Consider the following 27,417-nt stretch of genomic DNA (forward strand, 5'->3'; position numbering starts at 1 on the left):
TTCTCTCCGTACAGGGACACCAGCCCGGGGTACAAGGTAAGCGATTAAAGTCACTTAGGGGTTCCTAACATTTTGGCACCCCCAAGTGACTTAGCCTTTCCTTCTCCTTTAACTGCGAAGAAGCTCTCAGTGTCAGTGGCCATGTTGGGGCACACGCAAGTTTAGCTCACTCATTATCAGGCAAATGTAATAAAAGGAGCAAAGTTTGCTACCAATCTAATCACCTACATCAACCAGTCAGCATGTAGCATTTACAGATTAGCTGTTTAAAAGCAATCATCTTATTTGTTGCTATGGGTTACTGCTCCTGGGCAAACTTAACGGGGGTGTGTGTATGCATGTGACGTAAGATCGGGGGGGGGGGGGAGGAGGAGGAACATTGTTCCTACGTCACATGCATAATAATCATTATGCGCATGCGTGTCACCAAACAAGGCTGCCTGCACCAGGAGCTCCCTTCGATAATGCTCTCTATAAGCATTTTGGGGCATACAGTGCTTCGGAATATGTTGGCACTTTATAAATAAATGTTAATAATGAATGTTAATAATAAACAGTATTGTTTCCCCCAACCGGAATGCAACCTCTGGGAGAGGGGGGAATAATTTTCCTGTAATAAATGCCCTTTACATTGCTCGTGTCTCTCACTGTAAGGAAGGAGGGACAAACTAACATTCCACTATGCTTTTTTTTTTAATTCCATATGAAAGGAGGAAAAACCTCTACTGTGTGCTTATGGAAGGAGACCAAGCAACTCCCAAATCTCTGGGTCACATGACAGATGGGTGACAGATTTATAATGCCCATCTGCCTGTGTCACACACTAACAAAAGAGAATGGCATAAAATTTGGTTCAGTGAAGGGAGAAAAGGTCACAGTTTATATGTCTTATTCTGAGGTGAGGGAAGGACCCCAACTTATTTTATGTTTTAACTGCACCCATCACAAACCAGCACAGAATTTAACTAAGCAGTGTTGGTGGCATAAAACTTATACCTCTTACTAAATAGGCATTACAGTGGCAAGTCATGGGCATGGGCATATATTATAGCTGGTTAATGGCAGTAATAAAGTAAAGGGCTTTGTGGCACCTTTGTGAACTGTGCCTTGCACGTTGATAGACGTAATGGGACCACTGAACTAAGTACTAGATAACTCCAGTTTTTTGTGTGTGGCATTTCAGCAGGTGCAAACTGAATAGTAACTGAGACCAATTCTAACTTCATTGAAGTTGAATCTGACTCGAATCTGCATATGGTAACATATATATAGCGTGTTGCATTACAGAAAATGTTTGGTCATTGTACCAGGCCCCGTCCCAGTGGAGCTAATTTCACGGGCACACACACTGGGGGCAATTAACCAGGAAGCCAGCTAACCTGCCAGAGTAAGAATACCTGAGCGAACCTGCAATCTACATACAAACTTCATGCAGAATCCTAATCTCAATCAATCTCATTAATATCTTTCTATCTATGGTTTCTATGTATGTCTGTGCATGAATGCAGGACAGTATAACAGTTCTATTTGCTGTTGGGGAAGGGAATATAATAGTGGTTGTGGGTGGGGGACATCATACTTTGTATGGGGCTTTCTTTTAGAAGAGGAGCCTGAGTTTAAGGGATTAGAACAACAGGATGGTAGATAGCCAGTATTAATAGCGTGCTTGTCTGTTTAACCTTTTAAGTGCCTCAGACAGAAAGAGCAGATGGCCTTTTGTGAAAAAAAGGGGCAGGGCTTATGTCACAAATGAAAGCAGGATTTTTTTGTATTTTAGATATCTCTCTGTTTCTTTTTAAGACACTACTACCAGTTCTAAACCCATTGTAACCTACTGTTACTTTTCTATTACTATTCACATTAGCAATAGGTTTTCTTATTCACAATTGAATTTCTCCTGTGTGTGGGGTGGATTAAAAGACTGTTCTCTCAATAAAGAGTTAAGCATTGGCAGATGTTGGTCTTCCATTACTCCCCAGCTTCTAAACATCCGTATCTTAAAAACTAAGTATAAAAAATCTTTGTGCAAAATTTTACAAAAAAAAAAGCTAAAAAACATTTCAGTTGAATGAAAAGCAATATACAATGTACATTCCTTCTCTACATTTGCATTTGCCTTTTTAAGGGTAATGTGTTTGTGTATATTCAGAGTTTTTTTATAATACAAAGAGTAGCCTACAAAAGAAAGACAAAATAAGATGGAAGAAATGGGAAAATACGTGGTCAGAACAATGATATTGTAATAACAATAAATGTACTGTGAGCAGCTTTATAATAGGCCTCACAGTAACGTAACCAAAGCCTTACAGGGCCCCAGTGTAAATTGTGCCCCACCTTCACCTCCCCCCTCCTCATTGCTGCCCAGCACACCTCCTGGCAGCATTGCTGCTCTGCTGATGGCCTCACAGCAGGCCCCATAGGGGGGCAGGCCCTAGTGCAGTCTCACCCCCTGCTCCCCCCAATAGTTTCCTCAATTTAAGCTGACCATATAGACTAAGATCTGCTCCTTTGGTGAGTGCATCTTTGCCTGATTTGACCACCCAGATTCTCGGCTTGTGCAGGAAAGGACATTATCCATGGCCTGATGCTGTTCTTGCCCAGATTTGCCATCCAGTAGTTAAGCTACTGTTTATCACAGAACATGCAAGAATTGTGGAAACTGTCTTAGTTGCACGGGAGGTGAATGCATGAAGTGAAAAGAAAGGGAAATGCAGATTCTGCTTTAAATAGTCATTACATTTACAAGTTATTTTAAAATCAATAAAATTCTTAGATTTGGGGTCATGTCCTCTACTCTACTATCTACAACAGTGGTTGATATTTAGGTGAGGTTGCATTAACCTGTCCTATATCTCTGGCTAAATGTATGTCATACCATTACCCAACAGGTGAGGCAGATCCTGTATGCTTTATTGCTGCATACAATCACTGCCACATAATCCAGTTGTTCGGCCAAAGGTTTGGCCACTTTCGTACTTGGGACCACCAAAGTAGATCCCTAAGGGTGAAGACACACCGACCTCACACTAAAATAAGATAACATTTGACTGGATTAGCTTTTTATCTATCATACATGCTTAGGGTAATGTCACAAAGAATAATATTACATGGTTATTAAACAATTTTGTGGGACATATTGACCTAAGTGTATGTGACACTCGTGAATTTCAGTCTAACTTTTTCTAGATGATCTGTGAAATATCTAACAATGTTTGTTTGTTTGTTTGTTTTACAAAGAAGCATGCCAATTGTCAGAAAGATACAGCCAAGTCAAAACTGTTTGTGAACAATATATTCATTTTTTAGATTGTCACATAAAGCAAATAATCTCTCTCATGTGACCTTTCCTACAGCCAATCACAATCAGCCTGTCACCTGTAATGCCTTAAGGACTCAGTCAGGACCTTATCAGATTCCAGCCTAGACTGAGAAACTAGAATGCTATTCATGTACACTGAACCAAAACTGAACTATAGAAAAAGATAATGGGCCTAATTTAAAAACAGTGGGAAAAGGTGCAATATGCAATGTTGGAGCTTAGAATGCAGAGTTTTTCCCCACAGAATTCCAATTCTATACTTTCAGCAATATTTAAAATAATATTTTGGGATTTGTCAGAAGCCCAAATTAAGTTCTAGATTCATCTTGAATAACTGGGCTAATGTATAACTGCAGTGAAACTTTAGTTTGACTTATTTGTCACAGGAGACTGTGCCTGTATTTGAGAAACATAACTTAACATACATTGTAATGTAACATAGTAAGTTAGGTTGAAAAAAGACATCCATCAAGTTAACTGCTAACTACTAGTTGATACATAGGAAGGTAAAAATCTGATGCCGCTCCAATTTGCCTCAGGGGGGAAAAATTCCTTCCTGACTCCAAGATGGCACTTGGCCCAATCCCTGGATCCAGTGCTGATCCTGGGGCTGCTGCCACCTGAGGCAGCAGTCTGGATGCCGCACCCTCTCTCCCTCTGCAGAGCCAATAGACCGCATAAACAGGCAGATTCAGCCCTTCTGAACCTGTCCAATAGATTTAGAAAGGCTGCTGTGGTAGGCTAGACCACCTCTCCAGTTTTGAAGTGGATAGTCCAGTTTTAAACATGGGCAGTCCGGTCTAAAACTACTTGTCCGGAGTTCAGAGTTCTGAAAATAAAAAATCAAAGCTGTTCCCAACTGGCTTGGAGACCACAAAATCTACTAGTCTTTTCTAAAGTCCGTTCCTTTACTTTAAACCATATATGAATAGGAATGGGTTTGTAAACTGATTCTCTTCTGACTTTATTACAGTTGCCCACAGTTCCCACTAGGCTTCTTCTGTGGACAGTGCAGCATTAATAATAATATTAATGTCTCTATTTTCATTCTCTTCCTACTCCTCTATAATCTCCTGTTATGTTACTAAAGGTGGTCTTACGCAGATTTAAGCTGCCAATTTGAGTCCTTTAGACCAATTTGGCAGCTTATCCGCCCTTGTATTGTGACCCCCCCCCCCCATGGATTCAACAAACTGATATCTGCCCGAAAATTGGGCAGGTATCGATTGGGCATGTTTGATTTTCCCTTGGGATTGGGGACTGCATCAGCTCATTGATGTGGTCCTTGCTCCAACAGCTCGTATTCCGGTTGTTGTAATACAATCATTTGGCCTAAGGGCCAAATGTTTGGATTACTATGATATTGCCCACCTTAGGTGGGCATATTGGGGGAAAAGTCTGCAACCTCACCAAACAAACGAATCTTACTCTGTATGGCTAGCTTAAGACTTACTAATTCAGTTTTAATTTGGATTCCTTTCTGTGTCATCATCAATATTATTTGTCAATTAAATGTGCTCACCTTGTCTCCCTATCTATTACAATCCCTCCTTCTTTCGCCCCTTCTCAGTTTCTCATAATGCCCCCACCCTTGCCTTGAGCTGTGCTCCTGCAGAGAACATTCTCAGTCTGCTGGCTGAATCCCTGTCACACCCGCTCCCCCCACGCACACCTCCTCCCTCTCCCTTTCCAGTGTCTCTGGGGAATGTGTGGTGTTCCATGGCAAGGAGCAGGAAGGAGAGAGGGAGGAGGATGTGTGTGGGGGGTGGGGGGGTAGGGGGGGTATATACCGGGGTGCCTGTGGCACATATATTTATATAAGGCAGATTCAAATGATCTTAACCTTCTCTATGAAAGGCTCTGGTCTGTACATTATTATCTGTTCAAATCCAAACGTTAACCCTTGCCCTACTTCAGGCCATTATTTAATCCTTTCCCTTCCAAAGCAATTTACACTCTCTTTTCCGATGTTTGGCGCAGTGCAACATAACCCTTCTACTGCCAATAGCAAGTGATGTTCATCATTATTTCTGATCACATCAATGATTATAACCTGACCCTTTTAAATCCATAGATGTATGCTGTTTTTTTTTTTTTGTTTTTTTTTTATATACAAACCTAAAGCATTCACTGACCCCACCTCTACCAGAGTCCTGTGGAGTATCAATTAAACCCTCTACTGCCAGAACCACATTGAGGATTGGTTAGCTTCATTCCTGCCAGACCCCTGCAGAGCATCACTTAACCCCCTTCCTTGCCAGAGCGATGGATAGTTCCAGTTATTGTTGCTCATGTGCAGTACTGCAGTTTAAAATAACCCCACTCCAACCATCTTTGCATCCACCATCTTTGCATCCACTGTATAGAGTGAATCCATCCACCTTGTTGCATCACTTAACCCCTGCCAAAGGCATCTACATAGAGCATCTGTTTCTCTCAGGTCTGTCTGTCTGGCTAAACAGAGGATTGTATAATTCCATCATTGCTCCCTAGCCCCACTGTTGGTGGAATTAAAATGTGTATATTCAAAATAGGGAATTCAATATAGGCCCTGGCAATTTAAGTACACAGAGGCCCAAACAGCCCCACACTGGCCCAATAAATAGTGACTATCTATGGCATCTTACAGTAGCCCCTTTGAAATTAGCCAGAATCCACAGATTGCCAGTCTGGGCCTGATTTATACCCTATGATGTTAGAAGTAGAGCAGTTCTGTCCAACTTATTAAGTGTAGAGACACAGTTTTACCTCAGACATACAGGATACTGGAGGGCCACATTAAATGAAAATAATGATGTCATATAGTGAAGTCTATGGAGCCTTTGAACAAACTGGGGGGCCAAAAAAAGCCTGTGGAGGGCCACATCATGCTGCTAGTCTCCAGTTTGACAGCCCCGCTGTAGAGCATCATCTGCACCTTACACAGTCCTCCTCTTAATTTATAGGCTAAATGAACTAATTTAAAGGTTGCAATGGGGATTGCCAGCGCACCTTGAGGACCTGTAGTGACAATCATGCGTTTGGATCAAGTCCAAAGTGGAGGGAGACACTGCTTTTGAGTTAACTTTTCCCCTCCTTGTCAGAATCTTTTAACCAAGTTCCTGCCAAAATTCTACAAGGCTTAATTTAAAAAAAAAAAAAAAAAAACTGCCAAAAGTAAGCACCACTAATGTCAGTTCCTTATGGAGCATTCTGTTCTTTGCTGCTAAGGGCTTTAGAATATCAACCTGTCCATGATAAACACACACACAAACTCTGCCTTCTATAACCATGTGCAAAGCATTGTGATTTCTATAAAGCACGACAAAGTGCATCTGCCACTGAACCATGGGGTACAAGCAGTCTTTGTGCAGCTGCTGCTAAATGAGGTACTCAGTGCTGTTTAGGCCATGAGGCCAGGTAAGACTCCTGCTTCAGGCGGCAATCTGCCTGGTAACAGTAAGGGCTGATTTTTTTCCCCACCCCCCCTATACCTCCAGCATGATTGCAACCGAGAGGAGAGTTGTGTCCGACACAGTTATGACTAATGCATCAAAACGTGCAAAATTATCCCTTGGATGCGGTGAGACGCAATTACGTTAAAGATTTTCTACATGCCATTGTTTCCCCCACTTGGTGCCAAAATGCATGTGTGGTTTTTTAGGTGCAAATCCGCTTTATGCCTTGAGACTGGCTGCTGCTGTGGCAACTCTGGAGCTACCATCTACCTGAAGGCGCTGGTAGCTCCAGGATTTCCCTGTGTTAATACTCACACTTGCCTATGATTCAGAACAGGAGGCAGGATGGAGGAACCAGTCCTGAGCTAACTATAGGAAATGTAAGTACCTCTAAAGAATAGCGGCTGCACAACTGCAACTGCGCAGGGTAATGCTCCGATGAGGCAAGTTGAGATTCTTGCTTTAGGTGGCAGTGCCCAGTGGGTTACGAAGGGCGACAAAGAGCTCCAGGTTACTTAAAGAGCTGAAATTCCAATTTTTTAATTGGAATCTCTGCTCTCCAGGTGCAAAAAAGCACAATTGGGCTCTCTGCGGTAGCAATGCAGCCCCCCTCCTCCTTGTCCCCCTCCGATACTGAAAAGTCTAGCGCAGGGGAAAAAGGGGGGTGGCATCAGAAAAGCCAAGTCGGGTGGCAGAGGGGCCAGGATCACCCCTGCAACTGTGGTTTCAGTCATAAATAAGCCCTGTAGGTTTGTGTATGTCTTTTGCAATGAAATTAGTACACTGTGCCAGTGTGTTCATGGGTACGCAAAGTGAGCATGAACCAAGCTGTATAAATGTGGATTTATTCTGATTTCCTACAGATACTTGCTGTATGACTCTTAACCTTGTGGACAGCTTATTCTCTCGGTCATACTGTCAACCAGTTTTCTGTTTACTGTTTTTACAGTTTTGTGTTTTACTAAATAATATTTCTGTGGCAACCATGACCACCAGAAAGCATATATATATAACTATACAAAAAATAAGTGTGTGTGTGTGTATATATATATATATATATACACACACACACACTTATTTTTTGCCTGGGAATAGGCCCATTATAATTTTTCAGCTTCAGGCCTTTTTGAGGCCCTTAATCCAGCACTGTCGCACTGCTCTGCTCCCCTCATTAAACATTTCTACTGTCATATTGCCTTCATCTCCCCCTCCCACCCATTAGCTCCCTCAGACAATACAGTGTCTCTGGAGAATTTCCCCTTACACTGTGCTGTTACAATATCTCTCCATGCTGTGTGGTGGTTCTCCTTGTCTAGTCACTGCCACCACACCATATTATATATACTGTATCATATTTATCATATATATAGTGTAATGCCATTTTATTTCAGACATGGACCTCTCTCTCGGCTATATTAAAGCAAACGTATTCAGTGTACTCTTATGAGCAGTAACATAAAGATAAGTGCCCAGCCCCTCCACACAAAATTTTCAGAGGTGCCTGGCAAGCACAGCAAATCCTCCGCTGCTGCCCTTCACTGGCATCAGCACGCACTCATGTCAAGGTAGAAGATGGGCTGGGGGGAGTGGATTTTTTATTAACTGTATAGGAAGAGGACCACATGGTCCAGGACCCCTGAGACCACAGGGTCTGGTTTCTCTATAGTTACGCCAGTGCTTCTGAGTACTTTTGCAATTTAGCCACTTAGATTGTAAGCTCCATGGGCTAGGGATTGCCGCCTTCTTGTCTCTTTGACACCTATCTTTTAATATATAATGTAACTGCAATTTATATTTACTTGTTTTAATATTGTATTGACCCCTGTTTGTTGTAGTGTTATATAAATAAAACTATATTCATGTATATATACATACATACATACATTTTTATTTTCAGTTATTTCTACAAATCTGGTTGTTAAATTAACAACTCTGCCTTAAAGCTCCTGTGTTGGTGGCTGCAGGGTAATTAAACATATACTGAGGTGCCGCTGCTGTATTCCTCTCTGTTCCCTGCTGACTTTAAGGAAAACTATAACCCCAAACAATGTAGGTCTCTGTAAAAATATATTGCATAAACAAGCTCATATGTAAACCCTGCTTCATCTAAATAAACCATTTTCATAAAAATATACTTTTTAAGTAGTATGTGCTATTGGGTACTGCTAAATAGAAAATTGCCATTTTAAGAATCAAGGGCTACCTCCTAGGATTGGATCATAGGATTCACAGTGCAGTACATGCTAGGCCACATCAGCCAATTAATGGACATATAATATATATATATATATATATATATATATATATATATATATATATATATAAAAACCAACGTACGATGCACTCAGACCTTAATATAATATAATATAGTGCTATGGGTGCGTTAGACAGGCTCAAATTGCAGGGAGTCCACCTGCACAATAATATATATATATATTATATATATAGAAAAAGGCTGAGGCACACACTTATAGGGATAACAACCTGGGTGCAAATCAGATAAACAATGTAAATATGTAAAAAATGCTGATAAAATTTTCCTGGTGTGCATCAGCATTTTTTACATATATATATATATTCTAGTTTGGCGAGATTCTTTACTAGGTCACTTAAAGGACAATGAAAGGTTAATATAAATTAAAAGTAAGTCTAAAGGCATTCTTACTTACTGCATATCTAAATTCCCAGATGCCTGCTTGCTTCTCTGAGATATGGTGCTGGCAGCCTACAGCAGTGTGAAGACTACAGTGACATCACTAAAATCTCTCTCCCCTTCCTGTAGGTGCCAGCGGCAGCCTTCCTATTCTCTGAGCATGTGTGTAACTTGATCCTGTCTCCTGTTCTGAGCTACACATACCCACCAACCAATCAGAAGCGGATCTGGCAGAGGGGAGGGGGGGAGGGAATGAAACACATGTACAGTATGAAGCAAGGAGGGAAAGGAAGGGAGAATACCTTTTTAGAGATGGCTGCCTGTTCTAGAAAATGTGAAGTAAGTGTGACTGAGTAAATATTTGATTAGGTGAGCCCAAAGTGTGGCGTTTTTACTAAACAATAGGAGGACTTTTGGGCAGTATGCTTTTTAAATTTTGACTTGCATTCTCCTTTAACATAATATAAACAATCTGTTGGATTAGTATTAATTCTGGGGGTATAGTTTTCCTTTAAAGGGATTCTGTTATGATTTTTATGGTGCAGTCTTTGTTGCTAAATTACACCGTTTACATAGCAAATAATTCACTCTACTATTTTAAAATTTTATTTTTGAACCAACAAATGTATTTTGTTTTAGTCTTTTTTTAGTGTAGGGGCCATCTCAGTGCATTGTGCCTGAGTCTGAGCTTTCAGAAGGAGCCAGCGCTACACATTAGAACTGATTTCAGGTAACCTATTGTGTCTCCTACTCCCATGTAACTGGAGGAGTCCCAAGCCAGACTTAGATTTCTTACTATTGAGTGCTATTCTGATATTTACTGGGATCTGCTATCTTGCTCCCTTCCCATTGCTCTGCTGATTAGCTGCTGGGGTGGGGGGTGATATCACTCCAAATCAGATGGCTATGGCACCCTGGGAAATGAAGCATATGGCTAGCCCCATGTGAAATTTTAAAATTAATATAAAAAAATCTGTATGCGTCTTTAAAAACAGATTACAATGCAGGATTCTGCCAGAAGAGCTCTAATAACTCATGTGTTTGGAAAAAACATGTTTTCCCATGACAGTATTCCTTTAAGCACCCTGCTAATATTATTACTGTGCAGCTGAGGACAAATTTCTTTGTCCCCCACAAGTTAAATTATTGGATCTTGTCATCAATCTGTCATGTACCAGAAATGATCACTAATTTATCAGGAAACTCTGGGAAACATCACTTTTATTGTGGACTTAACATCCTCTTTATATAAGTAGGGTGCCACTTTTCAGTAAACAGACCCATTTTTCAAAGGGCCTATCCAGTTCCAAACTCCAGCCCACTTTTTAGGTTTGTTAATACTGGATACATTCCATCCAGCTGCAAAGTTCTGACTCCTAAAGTCAGATTTACAAAAGACTTTGTCTATTTTGGAAATTTGGTGGTTTTGTACACTTTGGAGTTCAGTTGATCTTCCGTGAATCTTGTACTCCAAATTAGTTTGCAGACGTTTGGTATTTCTTAACTTATGCTAAACTTCAATTAGGATACGTTTTTTTGTAGTCATATGGGGGTATATTTATCATGCTATGTATAAAGTTGAGTAAAACATTACCGGTGACGTTGCTCATAGCAGCCAATCAGATGCATTGCCTTGGTTTTCTTACTGTTGAAATCTAATTGCTAATTGGTTTCCCTGGGCAACATCACTGGTAATGCTTCACTTTTTACACAGCACGATAAATGTACCCCTAAGTCTCATTTATAAACACTGGGCAAATTTGCACATGGGCAGTAACCCATGGCAACCAATAAAATGTGTATTTTCATTGTTCAACCTGCAGGTGGCTGAAAAAAGCCAATCACTGATTGCTTGGTATGGGTCCATGGGCAAATTTGCCAAATGTTTATAAATGACCCCAATTAACTCCATTTTGTTGTAGATAATGTAAAATTCAGAAATATGAAGTAAACTGGTAAAGCTGGTATAAGCTTTGCTGCAACTTTTTCACACAAAAAAAACCATGTTGTTGTAGAATGAATTAAAGACATACATTTGGAATTCAGATGATTGTGAATTTGGAGTTTTCTGGTGTAAACAAACATTTTATTACTTTAACTCCAAATAATGCCACTTTTGTGAAATCCCCCCCCCCCCCAAATGACTTTTTAGTCAAGACTGAAAATTCCGTTTGCTGATGAAATCCCATTAGTGGGTGTGTGAAATCATCTATCAAAAACAAAGCACTGCTTTTGTCTGAACTCATTGTTCTGTTTGCCACAAATGATGGATAAGTACATGTTGGCCATCTGCATGTCTGGTCAAAATGCATGGGGGCAGGTTTGAAAATCCTGATGGGACGCTGAACAGATCAACCCAATTTGACCCAGAACGTGGTTGGCCAAATCAGGCAAAGAGCTGTAATTACCAGACAAGGGGATCCTTAAATGTATGGCACATAGCCTTACTATAGATCAGTTGCATCACCCTTAGAAGCACATTTACTAAAAATCTTTGTGTGTGTTTTTAGAAACTCACATAAACTCCTGAGTTGTTTTATTTAAAACATTTGATCAATTATGTATTTATTAATTTTCACGATAATTTGTTAAGTTGATCATATGAAAATATTGAGAATTATACTTCTCGAGAAGTTTGGTAAAAGCTTCCTGAATATTTAGAGAATATTGCACAAAATTCTTGAAAAAATCCCAAATTTTAAACGGACGTTCATTTCCTTGAATTCTTCTTTTTTTCCAAATAGGAAGTTTTCCAGTGGCCATTTTAGAAGCAATGGTGTTCATTCTTGGAAAACAATAATGTGTTTAATTTTCACTTAAAACTTTGTGAAATAGAAAATAATAATGTGTTTAACTTCTCCTTGAAAATGTGTCAAGAGCAGGCTGTCAATGGTTCTCGGCTGTTATACCTAGTGTGTTTTTTGTCAGTCTAAAAAGGTCACATAAAGTTTTACAAATCTCGAACATTCGAGAGTTTTACAAAAATTCTCACATTTTTTGAGAAAATACCCAGAATAAAACATTCGTATAAGGCCAAAATACGCATGCGTAAATCTCGAAAAAAAGAAACATGAAAAAAAATTGAACTTTTCTCAAAAAACCTAAATGGGCCCCTTAGGCAAATGCCCCACAGAGAGATTAGTCTGCTACCACAGGAGACTGATCTCCCGGAAATGCCTTTCCACCAGCAAAAAAGTGAATGGCTGGTGGAAAGGCCTGCACATCACCTTGTTTTTCCAAAGTTGCACAGAGTTTCCTCCTGCAGGCAACATCACACAACTAAGATAAAATAGTGCGATGTGTATGTGCATTTTAGGGAGATTAGTTGCCCCCAGGAGCAGAGATTTATTGGGTGCGACTAATCTCTCAGTGGGGCATTAACCTTAATGTGATACATTTGGCAATCAAATCTAAGAAAGGAAAATAGTTATAATAGGTCCTGACCTAAACACTATGAAATATGTTGTCTTAGGAGTTAGTTAATATACATTGTTTATCAAACTCTATAGTCTTAAAATGGCCATACACGGGCAGATGAAGCTGCCGATTTTAGTCCCTTAGACCAATTTGGCAGCTTATTTGCCCATGCATGGGGCCTTCAAACGGCCCTTCTTGATCCATATCTGGCTGAAAATTGGCAAAGTGTCGATCAGTCAGGTTTGATTCTCCCGTTTGACCACATTGATTGATGATTGATGCAGTCCTCTGTCTGACAGCTCCTATGCCAGTCACTGTAATTCAATCGTTTCGCCGAATATCCTTATGTGGGCATATCAAAAGAAGGTCCACTCATTTTTTTTCACTCTGGGAAAATTTACACAAGTTGCAGAGCATAGTGCCTGTGGGCGTAGTGAAGCCCTGATCATGCCCAGGCCCTAAGCAGTGCCAGCACCCAAGGCACCTTAGGTGATTATATGGTACACCCATGCCTTTCTTATATATCCTCTATATACAGTACAGGTATGGGATACATTATTAGAAAACCCGTTATCCAGAAAGCTCCGAATTACGGAATTACTTTTTCTCTGTAATAATAAAACTGTACCTTGTATTTGATCCCAACTAAGATATAATTAATCCTTATTGGATACAAAACAATCCTATTGCGTTTAATTAATGTTTTATTGTTTTTTAGTAGACTTAAGGTATGAAGATCCAAATTACGGAAAGACCCCTTATATGGAATACCCTTGGTCCCAAGCATTCGGGATAACGGGTCCTATACCTGTATAATAATGATATACTTGTTAGGTGATTGGTAGGGGGCATAGCTTTGTGCTTTCCCCAACTCGCCCCTTATGATTAAAGCATTGGCAAACACAGGCAACAATGTATTCATCTAATAAATTCATATCTCTGCACTCCTCAAAAAAATGGGGGATTGTGCCCGTTTTGTGCACTTTTCCCATCAATAAAAACTATACTTGGTAAAAATTATGTTTGATGCTAATGTTGGGCTAGTAATCTTTTTCAGAAAAAGTGGCAACCTTAACTATAGTAGGAGTAAAAATTAATGCAGATATGGAGCATTTCTTTTCTGCACAGTGAGTCATTCTAGGGCAATTTGTCTCTTTAAAGCCAGACTCATTACAGTTACAGGTCTATGGGGTACTGATAAATACAGAATAATCTAGGCTAGGGGCCATCTAGCAACTAGATTCCCATTTCTTACCAGGCAGGCTATATCTAGCTTGCGGTAGCACTGGCAAGGGGTCTGCTGTCTGGCAGCACAGACCTTGCCCATTATGAGCAGGCTGGCTAGTATGGCAGCAAAAGAGCATGGCAGCAAGAGGTCGTCCAGACTGTATATGTCAAATCTATGGGTAGGGCTGCTCTGTTGACATGGAGAAGCAGCATATTAGCAGTGCCACAATTAAAATTACCCTGGTGGTCAGAGGCCAAAGCCATCTGTGATATCCTATGCACACAAAGGATACACATGTAATATATTTCCTCAGAAAGATGATCCTGGTCAGTCAGACTGTTTTCCTGTTGGCACATGCTAACTAGTGGTATAAATATATGTTACAGGGGCCCACAGCAAATTCAATTTAGGGCCCCAAAACATTGGTAGGTTGACCTGTCATTACCCATATATATTGAAATTGCTCATTAACTAGGGCCTCACTGGTCTCTTAACACTTCTGGGCCCTCTGCAACCACCGGATTTGTTTCCTCTGTAGTTATGCCCCTGATTCTTTAGCATAAAGGAAAGGAGCTTATTTTCTGGCCTGGCTGCAGGGACTAGACTTAAAGACTAGTGAGTTCCTAACTACCAATGATTTTGCTGTCCTGAATTTACTACTAACTGACAATTTGACAGGCAGAGTTTATATTACCTATAATTAATTGACATGTATCAGACATTGTGGCCTGGCCTGGCCTGACCGGGGGGTTCCAAAAACAGTGGAAGTGGCTTATAAATGGGGTAGCATAATATTTTCAGTGCTGTGTTCTTGTTGTGGTCATGGGGCCTGATTTCTGATTAAGGCCCTGGACATCGTGCATGGCTACACAGAAATCAATATAGTGTTCAATTTGTCCATCTCAATTAGGTGATTATTAGCCTAGGATAGGCTTCAATGTGTCTGGTTTTGAGGGGTTGAGGTGGCAATCTTTTCACATATATATCAACCCAAAACAAATGATCTAGCAAATTAGTCTTTACTAAAGCTGGCCATACACGCACCGATAATATCGTACGAAACCTCGGCAGAAGGAGGTAGAAATCCTTTTGTTTCTTCCTCCTTATCTGCCGTTTCAGCCCTGAACGTTAGTGGCCGATTGAACAATCTTTCGTGCGACCGATGGTCGCACGAAAGATCGCAAATCACCACGTGTGTGGCCACCTTAATATTGCACCAAAGCTGAGTGACTAATAAAAATTTGGACCAACAATGATCCATTTTGATGCCTTCATCTGAATGGACTCTGGAGCAGCCCAGTTCACACTTCACTTTCCCTTTATACAGCATCATCTTTTTGTAGCTATTACCTTTTTCTTCACTCTCAGAGCTGCAACCAAGTACTGTGTGTTTACCTCCTCTATGTTGCATGCCTATTAGGGCTCTGCCAATCAAACCTCCCTCTCATCACCCCTCCTGCTGGCCCAGTGAACCATTTCAATCCCAGGGTGTAGTGTGGCCTTCTATGTGCATTGGCCAAATTCCATTAACGTTTAAATCATTTTTACATCTCATTTGCATATTTAGGACCCCTGATAATGCTGGACTAGCAGTACATTAAATTATCCATTTGGAATTCTTGTTATTTGTCAAGCAGGAGTCTGATTGACGAGATGACCAATATCCAAGGCCTTTGATGATATCAGTTGCCTCTCCTTCCGCTGTGCACATACCCATAAACGTACCTTAAGGGCAGGAACTAGTGAGACAGATTAATAACTCTCTGTAATGCACTGTATGATATGTTGGCACTATATCAATAAAAGATAGTAAACATTAAATCCAGATGAAGATTTGGAGGAAACTATTGTTTCATGCACACCAGACTTACTGACCACACAAGCCAGGAAGTCCTATAATAAGACTATTGAATGACACAGCAGAAAGCCACTGAGAGCTGATGTGGGGGAGGGAAAGAAGTATAGAAGACAATTGTTTATATAAACAGCCAAAGGATATATAGACTTGTGTATGAAAAAGTGTGTGCATCTGTATTTGAGACAAAATTCTTACTCATGTAATGGCTTATACTTAATTTTAGCCAGAGGGGCTACTGTAAGATGTCATAGGCAATCACTAATTATTTGTCATATGGGGGGGGCTGCTTGGGCCACAGTGCAATACTGGGACCTACTATGCTATTGGCATGTTACAGAGCTGTGATTTTTGCCACTTATTTCTTTTTCTTTTGCTGCATGCTTGAGAGATGCATTATATTAAAATGAATACAAAGTCAGTGAAGCCCTTGTTCAGCCTATGGACTATAACAGTCTTTCTTAGGGCCACATCAAGGGTTGCCACCTTGTTCCAGGGTGCACGATCCATGTGTCGATCAGGGACAAAGAATGGACAGGTCTAGAGCCAGTAGGGAGCAGGTATGCACACCTAAAATGTGAGTCTGATGGCAGAACATTTAATATAAGGAGGGGAAATTATAAGGTGTGGAACCAAACAGTTTGCAAAACCTCTCTGCCATACATGGCCGTGTTCATGGATAAGTGTACATTATTTCCATTTAATCACTTCCATTCAGATAATCAAAGATTCTGTGTATTTTCTAATCTTTTATGTTAATTCTGATTGAAAGGGTGACTTGCTTCATTAAATCACCATGGGAAATGTACCACTAATGCTTGTCAGGGTCCATCATGGTTGGAACCAGGTTGCAGCCATGCCATTTCTTCCTGAACGCTGGAGGCAGCCTTTCCCTGCCAATACTCACTTGTTGCCTGGGAAACACTGAAGTGCCAAGCCTACACTGGCAAGTGATATAATACTCCATGAGGGTTTCCAGCACATCTTATTTCATTGTCAGAATTTAGTATGCTCCTGGACATCACCTCCATCACCACACAACCAGTGAGCCCCACTGAAGTGTAGGAGCAAGCAACATTAGATAGAGGGGCTTAATTCTCATCACTTCGACACTGATTCATATTAGTATGAATCTTTTACCCCATCATAAATACTTGTAGATCTATGAGATTATACCACTCATAATTGTTATATTCTTAGTTATACAGTACACATCTGTACATATTCTACACCACTTTACATACATCATTTGCATCAATATCTGAGACAGTGGAACTTGCTATCACATGCATATACACCATGACCAGTTTTTTCAGGAGCCAGTAAACTTGTGTATTTATCTTCAGAGGATGTGAAGAAAGTGAAACAACATAAGGAAGCCCACAGAGATATAGGGAGAACATACAAACAGTGCTCTGGCTGGAATTGAACCCTGGACCATAGTAGTGCAAGGCAGCAATGGTGGACTCCTACTCTCATTCATAATTGTATGAGCATTCCTTACTTCCCCCCCACTAGCTTTTTACATGTTTTGTCCAAAAATATGCTCTGCACAAAACTGTGTACCCTGATATCTCCATATTTTGGGTTTATAATTATTCCCAGTCACCCCAAACCTTTGTATTTTTGTGCAAATATCCTCTACACTTTATCTCTCATCCCCACACTCACTTCTGCTTGTGTGTGTGCCTTCCTATCAGTCTCCCACTGCCTGTGAGAGTCCCTGTTTCTGTTATACCAAAGTAAGGGCGCTTTTCTATCTCTCAGGAATCTGTGTTATTCTTCTTGCAGATTCTGAATCTCATTTTATCAAGTAGCAGCTTTGTTATTCAGTTCTCAGACACATATTCTGCATGTTCCTCATGCTTTGCACTAGTCCTCCATTCCTCAGTAGGCAGCTCTCTTCCTAAGGCTTGGCGTTCTGTTATTTGAGCTGCCCACTGCATGCTATTGCTACAGAAAGTATTTTCATCCTGAAACCTTTTTGTTTCCCCTTACTATTGTATGTGCTACAGTGCCCGGCACCCTCACCCTATCACTTTTCATATTGAGTGTAGGTCTCCTTTTTCCGCCCAGCACCAAGCCAGTAATTATCAGTTAACCCCCTGGTAAAGGATAGGATCCATTGCCATAAATTAATATCTAGCCCCCTCCTGATAACATTAAGCTCACCCTGATTGTACAATGGTGCCTACACACATATACACAGGGTGTGTACCTAGATTGTCTCCCACATGGCACTCCATTCAGAAGCACAAAGACAGGCACACATGGTCAGCTCACTATTCCAGGCACCACACACAGTCTGTCTAATTCCCACAAACGCGCAATGTCAGTCCCACGCACAGTGTGTTGCATTGCCATACCCATGTGGTATTTATGCAGTGTCAAACACATGGTACAAACTGTCTGCAGAATCATTCAGCAACTGCCTGTGCCATTCTCCCAGTATATGCCACGCCACACAGGCATCTTTGGTATGTAATATCTGGGCACAAAGAATGTAGCACTGCTTCTTTTCATTCTTTTTTTTTTTACTTCTCATGGGCATTCAGTATCAAACTGATTCCTGTCTCCCACATTCCCCATTTACATACAGTATCACTGTGCATTGCAGTTTATATATCCTCCTCTTTTTTGCCATGGCCAACAGCTGCCTCCATTTCAATGTTCTGCTATCATTCTAATCTGTTTCTGTGTGCTAAATGCCCCATGTGCCAGCTTCAATTGCCATGAACAGCTTGCACATCATTTCTGTGCTCCTACATTCACTCAAAAACCAGCCTTCTTATGTGGTACCATATACAGAAGCAATGCATGTCATTTATGTCTCATAATAATATGCATGCCTCTACACACTGTGCCACAATCACATCTTGGGCTGTCTCCTACCAATGCCAGCTAAAGCCAACTGTATCTAACACTTTGCAGGCAATGGGGAGCTGAGGGTTAACATAGCCTCCTTTTATATTCTCCCTCCACCATAACAAATAGTTCCTGAATGTCTGGGTGGTTTCAATGATGAGTTTTGGCTAGCACCGAAGGGGTGAGAGATTCATAACAAACATGCAAAGGTGTCTGAAAAGCAAAAATGGGTGGGGTCTTGATGAAGACAATAAATGGGGTGACAGAATATGCAGTGGAGAAGTGATTATGCCAGAGAGGAGTAATGATCCTGATAATGGAAGGATGGGGGGGGGGGGGGCAGAATATATATGGGTAGCATTGAATGGCATAGGGAAAGAGAGGAGAGAAGCAAATATCTGGATGTCATGGAGGGAAAAGTTGAAATCTAAGTGCAAAAGAGTTATAGCCCCAATCAGAGATAGCAAGGGAATGGGCAAGCATATTGATGGGAGTTGGCTGGCAGGGTGTAGATGTAAGAATGTTGGGCTAGAGAGGAGACTGATATGAAGGCACAGATGAGAAAATGAACAGAGTGAATACTATAGAAAGAAACCATAGTATTCATGCTTGCAAAGGGGCAACACTGGGCAGGACAACAGAGCTGGAATATGTGAAAAAATAACAATGGGGAGAAACAGGGTGTATTCTTCCTATTTAACCCCAAATACAGCAGCCTATGTATATGGTGGCTATCCTGTGGAACATTTGAAGTCTTTTGCTTTCAGTAGGGTGCCGGTCATTCAGCAGGAGGGCCACAAGTTGGGCTTTGTGCTTTGTACTCCACTCATTCCTATGTATTTATAGGAGGGTATGTACCTGAAAGGTACACTAAATACAACTATTGACAGCCCTTGATCATAGCCATCATTTATTTTAAAGGCAGGAAGATAATAAAATGATTAGCAAGCATCATGCACAACACAATTTGACCTTTGTTGCAGCAGGCAATGCCCCCCCCCCCAAATAAATACGTGTAGACCTACCACTAGTGGGGGTATTGGGTAGCTACACCTAAGGTTAATAAAATGGCTGGAGTAGGAAGAGTAGCTTTTTTCATCATTACACGAGGGGTGGGTGGCAAATGGGCTCATTTTTGGGGAGGCTTATGCTTTATTATCCCATGGAGACGGGGGGAGGCGGGGGTGATTCTAAAGCTTGGCGGGGGGGGGGGGGCGAATTAGTGAAAGGCCTCCCAATGCTCGGGGGAGGGGGCAATAAAGGGGGGGTGGCCTTGGAGAGCAAAACTAATGGGTAAATTAGTTGGCACAGGATGGTAGATAATTGAAAAACATTTGAACTGGGTATGAAATGTGTGTTCGGTTGGTAGTGGAGCGAGGGATGGCAAGTTAAAGAAGAAAAGGGGGAGGGGGCCCCTGAGAGAAGTGAGGGGGGGGGGGATAGAGAGGGGAGGTCACATTGGGTGATGCCGGCAGCTGTGCACCCTCGCAGAAAAAGAGAGAGCAGTCTAGGCGGCGGAGGGATGTGTCCGGTAGAGTAAAGCGGCTCAGCCGGAACTTTATCCCAAGCAGGCTGACTGTGTGTGGCTGCTTCTCATTGTGACTGAGCAGCTCAGGGAACTGCCGGACTCCTCTCTGTGCATCCCATCCCAAGCTTCCTTCCTTGGCTAGATACAGGGCAAACTCCGCGCAACTTTATTCCCTGCACCCAAAGATTTGAGAGGCAGGTACAAGGCTCATTTCAGCCCACCTTTCCATTTATTCCATACTTTCATCCTTTATCCATCGCTGCCAACTCTCTTACCGGCTCTCTTTGTTTCATTTCCCTTCCGTACCTTCTGGGCATTCTTTCTCTCACCCCATGTAGTCTCATGGAGTTTGTTATCCCCATAACCTCTACTTGCCCCACTCCCCCACTTTCCCACCTTCAGTATCCATTCATCCCAGGGTTCAGCTCAGTCATACCCCCCCCCCCCCCCCCATGTGAGAATGGGGCAGCCCCTGTTACTGTCTATGCCCTGTGGTGCAGCAGCTCCCCTCTAATGCCAGTGGCCATCACATAGTTATAGTTAAGGGTTTTCCAGAATATTGGCCCACCAGCTCCTAGACTACTTCTCCCAATATCCACTGAGAGCCAAACTGCTGTGGAGGCTGCTGGGAGTCCGGGGTTAGATAGCCATGCCCTTCAGGGAATATTTCAAGCACAGCTGGGGGGCCCCAGGCTGGGATTTCCCTTTTTAGTTTTTCTTTTCATTTTTTATGGATTATTTATACTCCAAAATGACTTTATCTTTATCTCTGTTTCAAGCAGCCCGCTGAAGGGGAATATTTGTTCTGTCAGCACGCAAAGAAGAGCAATGCCTTCTGTGATGGAGAAGTCAACCGGCTCCTCTGCTGTTATCTCCCGCAACAGGGTCAAATCCGACAGCCTGGGCAATTCTGAGGAAGAGAGCAGCGAGGATGAAGCTCCACGGGGTAAGAGATTAACCTACACATTGCCAGGGTAGCCTTGGGATGGTCAGGAGTCATGCAGTTTGGTGGTATCAGACTGTTGTACTACATTATGCTGCAGCGTTGGGCAAGGAAGGGTTAAGTCATACTCTGATGGGCATTGGTTTGTGATTGAGGTCGAATATCCAGCTCTTTTCTACAAGGGGTAAGACACTGTTTTTTTATATTCTGTTCCCAGATGGTGGTGTACTACAACTCCCAACCTGATTAAATTTGGAGGACTGTGGGAGTTGAAAGCTGGCCATACATGAGCTGATAAAAGATGCTGACTAGGCCTTGCCAAACTCAGTTGACATCTTATTAGCTTGAGTATGGGGACCCAAGGAGGGAATGCCAAGGCAATATCTGACCCAAAATCGGGCAGCTACCTGTCAGACAGGTTTAACAATTCCATTGGGCAGGGACAGCATTGGCGTGCAGATGCCTTGGGTGATGGGTCTCTGCAGGCTCAGTGTGTGATCTGATCCTTGGACTCCTGGCCAATGATAGAATTAGCCCAACTGGAGATCCACTTGTTTGGTGTGGCCAGCTTTAGTATTGAAACATTTGGGGATCCAAGGTTAAGAAACAGGAGGTAAAGGGACATCTTACTCGTGGCACTGTGATTTGCTGTCCCTGCTGGTTACAGACTGGAAAAGGCATATTTGAATGTTTGGGTGTTTTTGTTTTTTTTTAGGCCAAAATGTATCTGTCATTACCAATGACAGGCAGATGCCAAACAGTTTTTAAATCTGAAACAAAGTCTAGTGTGCCATATTAAGGGTTAATTAAGACTCAGTATGTGACACAAGGTACCAAGATGACACTGAAATTCCCAAGAATAAGGGGGGTGGGGAGGCAGGAAATATATAGATATTTAATATATAGATAGATAGATATCTTATTCTCAATGTTGAGGCACCCTTAAATAATTTATCTGTAGGGCCCATTGCACCACTAGTTATATAATTTAGTGACTAGTGCTGGAAGAAGGGATAGCCAAGTCTGCCTAGAGGCTTTAGGGGTGCATTGGTAGTAGAAGGGTTAAACTCCTCTGCATCAGGCTCTGTAGGAGGATTTTAATGACTGCCATGCTCTGCAGGAAAAGACTGTGTTGTGCTCTCTGGTGAGAATAATTAAAGCCTACTGCTGGTATAAAGGCATTACACAGGGCTGTGGCAGTGAAAGGGTGTAATGGCACCACGGTAGATGAAATGAAAGAAAGTGCATGGCTGCTGCAAAAGATTATTTTTGTCTCCTGTGGGGCAGGGAGTAAAAGACCCCCTATAAGGGACAGGCAGAACAGGGGAACATCACTGATGTGCATGTTATGTGCAGTAACAGTCCAGTCGCTTGCTAGAGTAGAGGATCTGGCTGTAAGTGTGCCATGGGGTGAGTCCCAAGGCACACTAGTGCCACAGTTGCTGCTGTCTGTGAGTTGGTGTGAGTTGGAGCCCACCCAAAGGCAGACTGGCAGATCTGATAGTATATCCCAGCAGTGGGAAGAGCTGCCATTGCACATACAATGCAGAGGTACACGAGGCTGGACTGGAAATCACACAATGGCAGCTCTCTTCAGTCTCACTTAACCCCTTTTACATTAGGAAATGCTGTTCTATCCATATCTTTTCTCTGATTGGCTAACGGTGAATTTAGTGTGAGCTTACCCTTGCTGGTCTGCCTGTCTGCAGCTTCTTTTCTCACGGGGGATTCTCTTGCTCTCTTCCTGCGCTCTCCTGGTGTCTCATTCTCTCTTTCACCCCTGTTCATTTCCTTTGCTTCTCTTTATTTCCCGCTAACCCCAACTTGACATACACCCCTTAAACTTCTACTTAACCCCTTCCCAATCAGCGAAACTGTTCTTCATCATAAGAATTCTGTAATTCATCATAAGAATTCTCATGCTACTGTGCCTGGCCGTAGCAGCTCCGCTCACAAGGGCTTCTCTCCCTTTTCCTGCACCTCACCCCCCCACCCCACCCAGTGTCTCGTGTTTCCTTTCTCCCCATTTCCCTTTCGTGCCTCTGTCGCTCACCTCTGACTTTCTCTCTATTTGGTTTCTGCTCCCATACATGCCACACGCATAGTCTTTCTAGCAAATTACACTTATTTAATACCCTCATTGGTACTGCCATATTTACCCTCTCCCTAGGCAACACTGTTCTTCCGTTCTTTTTGTGCTACCTTCTCACAAGCTGTTTGGTTGGATAATGTACAGACAAACAGGTGACCCCCATAGAATTCCAGATTGGCCAGTGGCATCGTACAGATGTCTGTGTGGGGCACCAGCCAACTAGAATTTTATATTGGGGGTCAGTTCATATGCAGATGCAGTACTCTTAGAACTCGGAGACCCAACACCCGCATCAGCAGCCATACAGTCCAAATTGGAAATTATTTAACTGGACACACTGATCACTAATAGCTTAATTAGCTGAAATCTGACTTGTTTATTGTATCATTTCTAGTGGCCCTTATCTTCCTCATGTATTTTAGCCATAAAGGATGTCTTTATCCCAGTTGTGTGTTCTAGTTCACCACTGCAAACACAACCCCCTCACTTTATCTAGTGAGACCCTCTTAAAGTCACAAGCCTGCCACAAATAGCATATTGGATGGGTTTCCCTTACAAATCCAAAGCACTCCTCTCCCATTGGATATTTAAATGAAGCAGTTCTCTTAGTGTGGACTTTGATGATTGACAGATTCCTTCTACCTTATTTGCCTAGAGGCTCAGAATTCTGCATTCATGTAATGAAGTGCTTTCAGATAATAACTGGGGCCATTGTTGGAGAATACGTTGTTATAATGAGATTTAGGGGCATGTTAATGCTTTAGGGGTGGGAACCCATAGCATCCAATCAGATGTTTGCATCTAAACGCAGGCATAAGGATTCCTTAGACTGAGAGGAAACCATAATAGTCTGCTCATTTAACCCACCCTACACTTCCATTAGGTAGTGATGGATTCTGGACTGGGAAGCCAGTGCCTCCATTTTCCCACCCACCATGGAAAGCCACAGAATCTCAGTTCCATAATTCTTGCTGTAAAAAAACAATTTTCTCAACTTAAGGTGAAACTCCTTTCTTCTTACAAAGGGATTCCTTTGTATCCTTGATAATATTCTGCTGGTGCCAAAAGCATGAGAGAGTTTGTTAGATCCTTAGATTGGGCCTTCCAGTGCTTACCAGTGCTTCCCGCCCCCTGGCTCACTTGCCATGTTCTCCTTTATTTTTACATTCTTTCTGCCTTCTGTACATTTTCTCTTAACTAATAGGGTGTTTTTGTTACGTACCTGCTTCATTATGCCTTTTTAACTTTCATTGCTTCTTTTATACAGCAATATGTCTGTAAGCAATGTAGCCCTTCTACTCGTGTGGAAGTCTAGTAGTCAGCTGTCAGCTGTAGTCAAAATTCCTTTTAAGGTTGACTAACAAACTGGCACCCTGGCTAATACTGGGTTTTACCAAAACTAGCCTCCTACCCTAAGCCAACACTCCTCTGCTTTTAATAGGTTTAGGTTAGTTTCCCCAAGCTGTCTGCCTCCATTACCCCTTGTGAATGCACCTGGCTTTATTAGGTGCGGGGGATACCCAGGAGCATGCAGCAAGATGGCAGTGGGTGTATCCTAGGCCAGTGAGCATGATGTATAATGTAAGTGATGCCGGTCACTGTTGGAGCTGCCATTGATTTGGGGTTTAGTTCTCATGTAATGGTTTATAGGGTAGGTGGATATACATAAATGTACATTTCCTGATAGGGACAGACCTGCTCCATTTCAGGCTACATTGCACATTTGGGCACTCCATCCCAGGCTGAAATTTGCCCTGTTGTGTATAACTTCTTTAATCTTATCAGGGCTCTGCTTGTAAGGGTTAAGCTGGCCATACACGCACCAATATTTTGTACGATATTCGGTGCGTGTATGGCGGCTTGACTAGGTGACCGATATCGCACAAGGCTGCGGATATTGTTCGATTGAGTGGATTAAAAGATTTTGATCTGGCGCCCGAGCAAAATCTACGTTCAGGGCTGAATCGGCAGAAGGAGGTAGAATTCCTATTGCCCTAAACGTCTGTGGAGGGTGGGAACGATCGAAAATCGCTACGTGTGTGGCCACCTTTAGGGGCAAATGCTTTTTCTTTTTCTATGTATTTTTTCAGTGCTTTAATTAGTATATATTTTTTGTTTCCACAGACAGCATGATTCGAGTAGGCTCTGATTACCAAGCTCAGATTCCTGAATGTAAACCAGGTGCGTTAATTGCCATATTCACATTGTATGCCAATATATTGTGCCATAAGTCCCTTTTACTGGTTCACTGGGATCTATGGTCAAATAAGGATAATGGTATAGGGGACCTCACTCTTAGGGGTAATTGGAATGCAATCTGGGGGTTTAGCCACCTTAGTAAAGTGCCATTATTTGTTCACCAATCTTCCCATGTCTTCTGGAGCACACAGAGAGCTCATTATATCTTCTTGGGTGTGGATAGGGCTCACAATTCTTTAATGCTTCATTTATATTAGGCTTAATATTGTATTGTTTAGTATTTTATACTATTCAGAATGAAAGCTATTTATATACAAAGTCAGCCTGGGCCTCCTACACCAGAGAATCTGACTTTTAGGAGGAGAAAGTGATACCAAATGGCATCCCTGGGGCCCCTCTAGGAGATCCCTGGTACACTAGCAGGCCAGGCTAACCATGAATGAGGCTCCAGACATCATTAAACCTAAGCCCTTCATCAGTATCTCTTCTGTCTAGATACATTTCCAGAGGCAAGGGCATTATGCACAATGTAATCAAATTATTCTGGTCATACACAAACCACGATTGGCTGCTGACTTAGCTGCAGCATATTGGCCTGTTTATTGGGCCAAAGCAACAACTTCAGTTAACAGACAGATTGATTGGGAAGACTGGGAAGTCCTACTGTGTGAGGAATGCGTTGAGCTGTGGATGCAGCTTCTGCATGGGGCCCATATGTTATCTGACTGTTGGCCAGAGGCCAGACAATGGGGTTAGCTCAGTTTGGCCCACTACTGGCCAAATCAAGCAATGATCTGCTTTTTTGGTTACTGTGTTTGGCCAAAGTGTCACTTCATGTTGTCAATTCTGATTCCCAGAATTCAGTTTGTTTACTTATGACATGGGAGTAAAACTATAGCCATTCAGTTGCTGTTCCTACATGCCAGGGCTTCCTAAGGCTTTCAGGGGATGCTGGGAGACATAGCCCTGAGCAACTGGAAAGTGATAGGTTTGCCTGCCCAGGTAAATACTTTATCCATAGAAGTTTCTTTCTCTTTTTCAGAGTATTCATCTCCATCCAGCAACGTGGAATTAAAGGGAATGTTGGTTTGGTCGCCCAGTCAGTTTGTTTCTGATGCAAAGTGTAAGTTTATTTAGTGCTGTTTATGTTGCCTTTGTTCTCGTGACTTCTTCTCTGCCGCAAACTAAACCTGGCACTTCTTTCCCTCCCTCAGTGAATGAATACATCACTATGGCTAAAGAGAAGCATGGATACAATGTGGAGCAGGTGAGAGGGCTCACAATGAAAGGACAGAATAACTTTGCTTGCCTGTAGGAGTGTAGAACATTTACCTGCAGTTATTTTCAGTTAAATGATGGAGGAGCATCCAGATGTACTAGTCATGTTCCAGTCCAGCCTGGTTTTATGTAGCCCTAGCTTCAGACAGTGCTGGTGTTGGAATATTTGTGCATTTGCCCATGGAGCTCAAGCCTGGGGCACATGCAGTGCTGGCATACATGAGTGTCCTGGCTCATTCAGTATGTGCATGACATGGGGTGACAAATATTGATTGAGTTGGGACACTTGCTTCTTATGCACGTGTGTGTGCCCCAGCAGGGCTGCCGGATGTGTTGCTCCCAGTGCAGGGGGCAAAGCAATACAGTGTGAAATTCTTGAGAAAATAGAATAGGTGCTTTTTAAGTTTTAATCTAAATGTTATTGCTTGAGGAGCATAAAAATCAAACACAGGCTTCCCAGAGCAAAGCTGGCCTAAATTCATAATCTGGCTACTCAGAGGGCCCACTAGCCAGGGAATAGGATTTTGGCCTCCCAATTTATTACCATTTGACGGTGTTGTCTTTAAGATATGTCATGTAAAACTGAGGAACTGTCTAATATAT

At 42.1% G+C, this 27,417-nt stretch overlaps 1 protein-coding gene across 6 annotated transcripts in view; it reads left to right on the plus strand.

Moving 5' to 3' along the window:
- rcor2 (REST corepressor 2) overlaps positions 1-27,417 on the plus strand; it is a 41,639-nt gene that overhangs the window by 9,394 nt on the left and 4,828 nt on the right. The window contains exons 1-5 of one of the 6 annotated variants that reach the window (XM_012953530.2): positions 20,158-20,500; positions 21,082-21,248; positions 25,462-25,518; positions 26,579-26,659; positions 26,751-26,803. In XM_012953530.2, the coding sequence (XP_012808984.1) occupies positions 21,131-21,248; positions 25,462-25,518; positions 26,579-26,659; positions 26,751-26,803 (309 nt within the window). In that variant the 5' untranslated portion in view covers positions 20,158-20,500; positions 21,082-21,130. Of the gene's footprint in view, positions 1-20,157; positions 20,501-21,081; positions 21,249-25,461; positions 25,519-26,578; positions 26,660-26,750; positions 26,804-27,417 lie in introns of those variants that run through there. The other 5 variants (XM_012953531.3, XM_012953529.3, XM_012953528.3 and 2 more) reach the window with 5 other exon arrangements.

This window comes from Xenopus tropicalis, chromosome 4 (assembly GCF_000004195.4).
Source record: "Xenopus tropicalis strain Nigerian chromosome 4, UCB_Xtro_10.0, whole genome shotgun sequence".
Classification (NCBI taxonomy): Eukaryota; Metazoa; Chordata; class Amphibia; order Anura; family Pipidae; genus Xenopus; species Xenopus tropicalis.